The following is an 11,243-nucleotide window of genomic DNA, read 5'->3' as shown; positions in this document are numbered from 1 at the left end:
AGTCAAGACCCAAGATCGGTTTATATGGCAGCTATATCAAAACATGGACCGATATGGCCCATTTACAATACCAACTGACCTACACTAATAAGAAGTATTTGTGCAAAATTTCAAGCGGCTAGCTTTACTCCTTCGGAAGTTAGCGTGCTTTCGACAGACAGACGGACGGACGGACATGGCTAGATCGACGATCAAGAATATATATACTTTATGGGGTCTGAGACGAATATTTCGAGTAGTTACAATCAGAATGACGAAATTATCTTATGGTGGAGGGTATAAAAATGCAATTACAAAGTCACAAGCTGTGAAAAAATTTGTCAACGCCGACTATATGAAAAATCCGCAATTACTTTTTGGGCAACCCAATACAGCTATATATAAATCTTAACCGATTTAAATTTAAAGAAAATCGGTTAATAAATGAGCATTTTATTGCATTGTTACTGAAAATCGGACGAACATATATATGGGAGCTATATCTAAATCTGAACCGATTTTTTCCAATTTCAACAGGCTTCGTCTCTAGGCCGATTAATATGTCTGTACCAAATTTGAAGACGATCGGCTAACAACTGCCACCTGTAATTTGTACACAATCTAACATGGACAGACGGACGGACATAACTAAGTCGACCAAAAAAGTGATTCTATCGATCGGTATGCTTATCAATGGCTCTATCTCTTATCCTTTTGGGTGTTACAAACAAATGCACTAAGTTATAATACCCTGTACTACAATAGTGGTGTTGTAAAGGACAAAAGTCTGAAAGACCTTTTTGATGAGAAATGCCCGAAAATATTCCTATTTCAACATCATGGAATTCGGGTAATTCCCTATGATCACCTTGTTCCCACTACTCAAATTATAAAGACTCCTTTTTATTTAGGAAAGAAAATCAAAATTTGAAAAAAAAACTATTTAAGAGGGGAAAAAAACTATAAAAATACGAAACTGACACAGAATCTAAAAGCACTTCTGAAACACATATGAGAAGTTCCCTCTGCTCTCGTTGAGGAAACGGCCTCATAACCCACTGCGTACCAATGTTCTAAAGGCAAATACGTTTACTTAGAATCCCCCAGAGATCACACTTTACTAACTCAGTTACCTAGGAAAACACCTTCATATCAGTTTACCAATCCATTATACAATAATTTTTAGTCAATGCATATCACAACAAGTAAAAAGGCATTAGGTTCGGCCTGGCCGAACTTTGGATACCCACCACCTCGGGTATAGATATGTAAACCCCATTTCATCACAATCTGATGAAAATTGGATAACTTAAGGACCCAATTCGGAAATTGAGTGGTCTAATATATATGCCACTATTCAACTTTGCAGAACTAAATATTGGTCTTTTTGGCAGATATATCCAATTTTAAACCGATCTGAACCATATTAAGGACGGATATCGCGAGGCTGAGAAAAACTCACTGTTTCAGCGAAATCGGGTAATAAATAAACCTTTTTTGGGCATCAGTCTCCTTATCGGCAGATCGGTCTATATGGCAGCTATATAAAAATATAGTCCGAGCAGAACCACATTTAGGTCGGATGTTGGGAGGTCTAAACCTTCTCACTGTTTCAAATTTCAGCGAAATTGGTTTAAAAAAAAAGCTTTTATGGGCTTCAGACCCTATAATCGGAAGATCAGTCTATATGGCAGCTATATCAAAAAATAGTCCAATCAAAACCATATTTGAGTCCTATGTTAGAAGGCTCAAAACTACTCAATGTTTCAAATTTTAGCGAAATCGGTTCAAAAATTAAGGTTTTAAGGGCTTTAGACCCTTTATCTGGAGATCGGTCTATATAGCAGCTATATCTAAATAAAGTCCGATTTGATCCATATTTAGGTCGGATATCAGGAGGCTTAAAATAGCCCTCTGTTTCAAATTTCAGCGAAATCAGGTAAAAAACAAGTAAGAAGGCGTTAAGTTCGGCCGGGCCGAACTTTGGATACCCACCACCTCAGGTATATATGTGAACCACATTTCGTCAAAATCCAGTGAAAAATGCATACCTTATGCCCCATAGCAGCTCTATAGATATCATCCGATTTAGACCAAATGCTTATAAGTACATGTCATTGTTCAACCGAGAGATCGGTCTATATGGCAGCTATATCCAAATCTGGACCGATCTGAGCCAAATTGAAGACAAATATTGAAGGGCCCAACACAAGTCATTGTCCCAAATTTCGGCGACATCGGACAATAAATGCGACTTTTATGGGCCCAAAACCTTAAATCGAGAGATCGGTCTATATGGCAGCTATATCCAAATCTGGACCGATCAGGGCCAAAAAGAAGAAAGATGTCGAAGGGCCTAAGGCAAATCACTGTCCCAAATTTCAGCAAAATCGGATAATAAATGTGGCTTTTATGGGCCTAAGACCATAAATCGGAGGATCTGTCTATATGGCAGCTATATCCAAATTTGGACCGATCTGGGCCAAATTGACGAAGAATGTCGAAGGGCTCAACGCAACTCACTGTTCCAAATTTCAGCAAAATCGGATAATAAATGTGGCTTTTATGGGCCTAAGACCATAAATCGGAGGATCGGTCTATATGAGAGCTATATCCAAATTTAGACCGATCTAGACCAAATTGACGAAGGATGTCGAAGGGATCAACGCAACTCACTGTCCCAGATTTCAGCAAAATCAGATAATAAATGTGGCTTTTATGGGCCTAAGACCATAAATCGGAGGATCGGTCTATATGGCAGCTATATCCAAATCTGAACCGATCTGAGCCAAATTGACGAAGAATGTTGAAGGGCCTAACACAACGCACTGTCTTAAATTTCATCCAAATCGGATATAAAATGTGGCTTTTATGGGCCTAAGACCCTAAATCGGCAGATCGGTCTATATGGGGGCTATATCAAGATATAGTCCGATATAGCCCATCTTCGAACTTAACCTGCTTATGAATAAAAAAAGAATTTGTGCAAAATTTCAGCTCAATATCTCAATTTTTAAAGACTGTAGAGTGATTTCAACAGACAGACGGACGGACATGTCTAGATCGTCTTAGATTTTTACTTTGATCAAGAATATATATACTTTATAGGGTCGGAAATGGATATTTCGATGTGTTGCAAACGGAGTGACAAAATGAATATACCCCCATCCTTCGGTGGTGGGTATAATAAAGTGTGTGTGGGCTTCAGACCCTTTATCGGCAGATCGGTCTATATGGCAGCTATATCTTAATATAGTCCGATCTGAACCATATTTGGGTCAAATGGCGGATGGCCTAAAACTACCCACTGTTTCAAATTTCAGCGAAATCGGTTAAAAAAAAAAGCTTTTATGGGCTTCAGACCCTTTATCAGGAGATCGGTCTATATAGCAGCTTTATCTAAATACAGTCCGATTTGTACCATATTTGGGTCGAAGGCTTAATACTGCGCACTATTCCAAATTTCAGCGAAATCGGATAAAAACCAAAGCTTTTATGGCCTTCAGACCCCTAATCGGGAGATCGGTCTATATGGTGGCTATATTTAGAATAGTCCGATCTGAACCACTTCAGTTATCGGGAAGCCGTAAACTACTCACTGTTTCAAATTTCAGCAAAATTGGATAGAAAATAAAGCATTTATGGGCATTGGACCCTTTATCAGAAAATCGGTCTATATAGCAGCTATATCCAAATATGGTCCGATTTGGCCCGCTTAAAAACTTAACCAGCGTGCGTCAAAAAGACGTATCTGTGCCAAATTTAAATCTCGAAATTAATATCTCAATTTTTGAAGGTGGAAGAGTGATTATCACAGACGGACGGACAGACACACGTACATCGTTAAATCGTCTTAGAATCTTACGACGATCCGAAATATATATACTTTATAGTGTCGGAAATTGATATTTCGATGTGTTGCAAACGGAATGACTAAATGAATATACCCCCTATCCTATGGTGCTGGGTATAATATATCTATGGTCGTAGGTATTCAAAGTTCAACGGGCATGTTTACTTGTTTCATTTTTCAATACTCCTACAAATTATCTCCAAATATCCCAGTTTAAAAAGCTATCCATTACTAAATCCCCTTATTATCAGCATGGGTTAGTAGGTTTTTCAGTTTCACATTGAACTTCAACACAATAAAAGAAAAATATAATTAAATTGATTTTGTGTTTTTTTTTTTTTTTGCATTCAATTTGATTCGAAGTGACATTTTTAGTCATCCATTATATTTCCTGACACGAAACGCCTTTAAAACTTCCGTCTGTCAGTGAGTATGTGTGTGTGGGTGTGTGTGTGCGTGTGTGTCTGATAGAGATAGTCAGTCGGCAAGGGTTCAGAAAAGGTCTTTCCGTTAATACCCCCAAAGAATACAATTTACATGACGACACACACTCACTTTTAGTTGGGTGCTCACTCCTTTGCCATATGTGACAGAGACACGGCAAAAGGGATGCTCCACATAGGGGAACAGAACCATGTCAAGTTCTTTGTTCTTAATAAAGCGTATTGTTTGTGGAATCCACCAACACCCACCAAAAGATGCAGATGTGAGAGGCAAAGGCAGCAAGCAACTCACTCACCCACTCCAACCAATCAACCAACCAACAACAGACAGACATCACAAGCCCAAAGGATTAGAGTGAAAATCGAGAGAGATTCAAAGGAATCCGGGGATGTCATAATAATGCTGCTATTGAGGGTTTATTGTCGTTTATTTTACATTTGGGATTGTTGTGATGCGTTCTTCTCGTCTTTTTCTTTTTTTGCTTATTTTTTATTTAAATAGAATAGAAAGTGGTATTGTGTGTCCTTTGCCATTTGTTGCTGTTTTTGGCCTCCCATTCTTGGAGGATTTGTGAAAGATTTTTAACCTTTTTCTTTTATTTGGAAGCTAAGCACAAATGCAAAGTCCCTTTACCTCGTTCACATGAACATGTATGTCTATATCCTTTGTTCGAAAGTGTCAATGTGTTTAAGGAAGTTGTGTGTGTGTGTGTGTTGGTTTTGTGCCCAAAAGTGAGAGGTTCCCCAGTTAGACATTTCTTATAAACTTTAAATTTTCCCTATCTCTAAAAGCTTTGGAAATATATTTGCCATGGTACAGAGTTGGAGTTACTTAACTTATAACCCTTTCAGTGTATGACAATATTGTGTTTTAAATACGGATTTTGACAACTGACCTCATTTGTGGTTGTACGAATGTTGGAGATTCGTTTATTTGGTATAAATCTTATTTGTTTAGTGGTATTCAATAGCCGCACAGTTGGGTGTCCCTTGGTTGCTTTTGTTTCCTCGCCTAGGATGTTTTGCCTAGTTTGGGTCTTCTTTAAACTTTGCCTTTTGAATTATTTATGGTTTTTCGAAAAAAGAAAAATCACCCAAAGATATGGGTGTCCCATTTTCAATTTTAAAGTTTGCACAGAATTTTCTTATCACACAGCTTCTAAGAGATATTTGAATACGAAATACTAAGCTTATCAGTTTAAATCACTAAAATAATAAGAAAACTAAACAAATTGCAGTTAATTCTCTTGAGGTTAACATTGTGGCATGCGTGTTAAGGAATTCGTAGTGGTGACGCATTAACACATGGTTCATGCAATAATCAGTAAAATCAGCATGGAAAAGGCAAAAGTCGGGCGTACCATATAAAAACCTACACCTTCCTTATAATAATTAATTCGAGCGATGTATTGTATATAATAGGAAGCTATGTCTATATGTTAATCGATTTTGGTGTAAATTTTCAGACGTGTTTTAATCGGTCAAATCTAGTAAAAATTGTTTAAATATTGTTTATACAACGGCCTTATAATTGTAATTTGGGCTATAAATATATATGAAAGTTATATATAAATCTGAGCCGACTTTGCTGACGGTCCGACAGAAGTGGTACGACCAATAACAAAACAATCAGTGCCAAATTTCGTGCAAATCGGTTGAAAATTGTAGTTACTATGGGCATACAAGTGAAGATCGGGCGACACATATGCATGGGAGCTACATTCAAATCTGAGTCGACATTGATAAAATTTTTCAAAAATTTTCAGATCGGTAACAAAATAATCCTTGCTAAATCTTGTGCAGTATGGTTGAATCTTATAGGTTGCCCAAAAAGTAATTGCGGATTTTTTAAAAGAAAGTAAATGCATTTTTAATAAAACTTAGAATGAACTTTAATCAAATATACTTTTTTTACACTTTTTTTCTAAAGCAAGCTAAAAGTAACAGCTGATAACTGACAGAAGAAAGAATGCAATTACAGAGTAACAAGCTGTGAAAAAATTTGTCAACGCCGACTATATGAAAAATCCGCAATTACTTTTTGGGCAACCCAATATATAAAAATCAAGTTGTGTTTGTTTGTTTGTTTGTTTGTATGTTTGTGTGTTCCTTATAGACTCAGAAACGGCTGAACCGATTTTCTTGAAATTTTCACAGATGGTGCATAATGACCCCGTAATGAAAATAGGGTACTACATTTTTTGATATCTGAAGGGGAGGCGGACCCTCCCCCTTACCCTAATTTTCAGAAACGCCAGATCTCGTAGATGGGTGGTGCGATTTAAGCGTAATTTTGTGTGCTCTCATATAGTATCCTAGAAATAACAAGTAAAAGCGTGCTAAGTTCGGGCGGGCCGAATCTTATATACCCTCCACCATAGATCTTATATACCCTCCACCATAGAACTTGACAAATTTCTTTTCCCGGCATCTCTTCTTAGGCAAAAAAGGATATAAGAAAAGATTTGCTCTGCTATTAGAGCGATATCAAGATAGGGTCCGATTTGGACCACAATTAAATTATATGTTGGAGACCTGTGTAAAATGTCAGCCAATTCGGGGGTGCACCAAGAAGTAAAATAGAGAGATCGATTTATATGGGAGCTGTATCGGGCTATAGACCGATTCAGACCATAATAAACACGTATGTTGATGGTCATGAGAGAGTCCGTCGTACAAAATTTCAGGCAAATCGGATAATAATTGCGACCTCTAGAGGCTCAAGAAGTCAAGATCACAGATCGGTTTATATGTCAGCTATATCAGGTTATGAACCGATTTGAACCTTATTTGACACAGTTGTTGAAAGTAAAAATAAAATACTCATGTAAAATTTCAGACACATTAGATAGGAATTGCGCCCTCTAGATGCTCAAGAAGTCAAGTCCCCAGATCGGTTTATATGGCAGCTATATCAGGTTATGGACAGATTTGGACCATACTTGGCACAGTTGTTGGATATCATAACAAAACACGTCGTGCAAAATTTCATTCCAATCGGATAGAATTGCGCACTATAGAGGCTCAAGAAGTCAAGACCCAAGATCGGTTTATATGGCAGCTATATTAGGTTATTAACCGATTTGAACCATACTTGGCACAGTTGTTGGATATCATAGCAAAACACGTCCTGCAAAATTTCATTCCAATTGGATAAGAATTGCGCACTCTAGAGGCTCAAGAAGTCAAGACCCAAGATCGGTTTATATGGCAGCTATATCAGGTTATGGACCGATTTCAACCATACTTGGCACAGTTGTTGGATATCATGACGAAATATTTCGTGCAAAAACTCATTCAAATCGGATAAGAATTGAGCCCTCTAGAGGCTCAAGAAGTCAAGACCCAAGATCGGTTTATATGGCAGCTATATCAGGTTATGGACCGATTTGGACCATACTTGGCACAGTTATTGGATATAATAACAAAACACGTCGTGCAAAATTTCATTCCAATCGGATAAGAATTGCGCACTCTAGAGGCTCAAGAAGTCAAGACCCAAGATCGGTTTATATGGCAGCTATATCAAAACATTGACCGATATGGCCCATTTACAATACCAACCGACATACACTAATAAGAAGTATTTGTGCAGAATTTCAAGCGGCTCCTTCGGAAGTTAGCGTGCTTTCAAAAGACAGACGGACGGACGGACATGGCTAGATCGACATAAAATGTCGCGACGATCAAGAATATATATACTTTATGGGGTCTCAGACGAATATTTCGAGTAGTTACAAACAGAATGACGAAATTAGTATACCCCCCATCTTATGGTGGAGGGTATAAAAATCTGGTATACAAATTTCGGATGGGGTACCTAGGGGGGCTGCCCCACCCTAAACCCCACCAAACATATATTTAGAACAATCACGACAATATGGGACTCAAATGAAAGGTATTTACGATAAGAAAACGTATCTGATATCCAATTGTCGAACCAAGTGCTAGGGGGACCACCCCAAGCCCCAAAACACCCCTAAATCGGACAAATTTACCGACCATGGCAATATGGGACTCAAATGAAAGGTATTTGCGAGTTGAATACGAATCTGATATCCAAATGTGGGACCACGTTTCTGGGGATCCACCTCTTTCCCAAAACACCCCCCAAACAGGACTTATTTACTGACCATGGGAATATGGGGCTTAAATAAAAGGTATTTAAATGTTGAATACGATTCTGATATCCAAATATGGGACCAAGAGTTGGGGGGGCCGCCTCTCACCAAAAACATCCCCCAAAGGGGACAAATTTACGACCATAGCAATATGGGGCTGAAATGAAAGGTCTTTGGGAGTAAAGCACGAATTTGATATCAATATTCGGGAAAAGTATGTATGGGGCCATACCACCCCCACAACACCACCCAAATAGAATCTGATATCCAAATATGAGACCAAGTGTTTGGGTGGCCGCCTTTCCCCAAGAACATCCCCCAAAGGGGACATATTTACGACCATAGCAATATGGGTCTCAAATGAAAGGTCTTTGGGAGTAAAGCACGAATTTGATGTCAATATTCGGAAAAGTGTCTATGGGGCCACCCCACGCCCACAACACCACCCAAATAGGAAGTATTTGCTGACTATTGCAATATGAGGCTCAAATAATAGGCGTTTTAAAGTGGAACACGATTCCGATATATATTTTCAAGGCCAACTCACTGAGTGGCCGCCCATCCCCCAAAACTCCCCCCAAGCCGGTTATGTATGCCGACTATGGAAATATGGGGCTTAAATTAAAAGAATGTGGGAGTAGACCACGTATTTGTTATCAGCATTAGGGGCCAACTGTCTAGCGGACGTGCCACTACCATAACAATCCCCAAATAGGACGTATTTGCTCAACAAGACAATTTGGATCTTAAAGAGAGTGGAACTAAATATTTATAGTTTTTAGGGTCATTACCCCAAACCGGACATATTTGATGACTTTTGCAATAAGGAGTTTAATTGAGATTAGAAAACGAATTTGATATCCAATTTCGAGGGCAATGACAATATGGGGTTTAGATAAATGATATATAGATATATGAGAATAGAGCACGTTGCTGATATATTTTCAGGGCTTAGAATTTGGGGGACCACCCCACTCGCAAAACATCCCTAAATCGGGCATATTTACCGACCATGACAATGTGGGGCTTAAATGAAAGGTATTGGAGGGTCGAGCAAGAAATGATACCCACTTTCGGGACCAATTTTCGGGGGCTCCACCCCTTTCCCAAAATACCCCACAAACAGCAATTTTTTACTAACCATCGCAATATGGGGTTCAATTTAGAGGTATTTGGGAATATGTTTAATACAAATTTGCTATTCAAATGTAGGACCATGTATTTAAGGCATCACCTCACCCCTTCTCCAAAACACCTCCCAAAGGGTAAACATTTTTCGACCATGCCAATATGTGGCTCAAATGAAAGGTATTTGAGATTAGAAAACGAATTTGATAGCCTGTTTTGGGGCCATGCGTTTGGGGGATGCCTCATTCTGTAAACTCCTCTTAAGCCAATGGCAATATAGGGTTTAAATAAATGATATTTGAGAGAAGAGCACGATTCTGATATTTTTTCAGAACTAAGTATCTGGGGGACCACCTCTCCCCCGAAAACACCACTAAATCAGACATCAAACGAGAAACAATGTCTCATTTGCAAGTGCCGGTTAACAAGTGCTCTCAATGCCTTTTACCAATAACATCAATCCAATACGTGCGTTGTTATCAGTGTAATCGCAATTTTCACCATAGCCCTTGTTGTTCACTTTCCGAAAGTTCACATGCAAGCATGAGTACAAGTAAAAAGAACGATTGGAAGTGCCACATATGCAAACCGAGGAAATCCCCCAACAACGCGTACAAGACATTCGTATTTGGCGGCACCAACAACTCCAGCCAAAGCATTGAATCGCCAAAAACCATTCCTGAGGAACAACAAAACAAACAGCAAAGAGAAGATGACGAGATTAACACCAATAACACCAAACGTTTTAAAGAAGCAGCAACAGCACTCAACATTAACAACAACAACAGCAGCAGCAACGAAACAACGAATACAAGAGACGACATAGCAGAACTTAAAACTGGAATGGTCGACTTAAAGAGCAGCTTACAGCTAATTGCAGCAAGCATCTCATCGCTAAGCATTGATCTGAAGTCACATATGGATTCAGCATTAGTGGAGATGAATAAAAATGTAGCGACCATAGCAGCACAAGTGGTCGAATTGCAGAAGAAGGATAAAGAAAAGTCTGAGCAAATAGATGAACTCAACAAGCGCATACAGAGATTAGAGCAACAAGCGATAGATAAAAATATAGAGATAAATAATGTGGAAGACATGGATATCGAAGCCGAAGTATTAGTTAAGAGAATTACTGATTCCCTTGGTGTAGATGTGAGTAGAGATCATATTAGCCATACCTATAAAATAAAAAGAAAGAAGAAAATAATTGTGGAATTTTCAACTCTCAATAAGAAAAAAGAGTTAATGGGAAAGCTTAAGAGCCATCGCGTAAAGGCAAATGTGGCGAAAGGCGAACCAGAAAATGAGAGCGGTGGTTATGTTTATATTAATGATGAGCTGACTATGCACAATAGGCGCCTTTTGTGGGCTGCAAAGATGAAGGCAAAAGAAAATGGTTGGAAGTTTGTATGGGTGCGAAATGGTGTTATTTATGCGAGGAAAAACGAAAGCTCATCTTTTATAATTTTATATAATGCATCAGACTTGGAATCGATTACCAACTGAAATAAATAAAAATTCAATTAAACACACAAATCGAAATTAAAAAAAAAATAATAAAAAAAAAAAAACAGTTTTTGTTTTCCCCTTGGCGAGCTAGAGCTCTAAACGTTTTTTTTAAACATACATACATAAAAAATAAAGTACACAAAACATTGCTTTTGGCGTCGAAAAACTTATTTTTTTAAATTAAAATGAATTACACACGCGAAATTATAA

General features: G+C 38.3%; 1 protein-coding gene across 1 annotated transcript; it reads left to right on the top strand.

Annotated features, from left to right (window-relative positions):
- Positions 1 to 9,923: 9,923 nt before the first annotated feature.
- LOC131998424 (uncharacterized) lies at positions 9,924 to 11,030 on the top strand. The gene has a single exon (XM_059370712.1). It carries the CDS (start codon positions 9,924 to 9,926, stop codon positions 11,028 to 11,030), a length of 1,107 nt encoding a protein of 368 aa, XP_059226695.1.
- Positions 11,031 to 11,243: the final 213 nt, after the last annotated feature.

This window comes from Stomoxys calcitrans, unplaced genomic scaffold (assembly GCF_963082655.1).
Source record: "Stomoxys calcitrans unplaced genomic scaffold, idStoCalc2.1 SCAFFOLD_173, whole genome shotgun sequence".
Classification (NCBI taxonomy): domain Eukaryota; kingdom Metazoa; phylum Arthropoda; class Insecta; order Diptera; family Muscidae; genus Stomoxys; species Stomoxys calcitrans.
Note: the sequence above shows the minus strand (reverse complement) of the source record. Positions and strands in the feature narration are given on the sequence as shown.

Excerpts from the sequence above, each read along its gene's own strand:
- LOC131998424 (XM_059370712.1), top strand. The coding sequence starts at position 9,924 with ATGTCTCATTTGCAAGTGCCGGTTAACAAGTGCTCTCAATGCCTTTTA.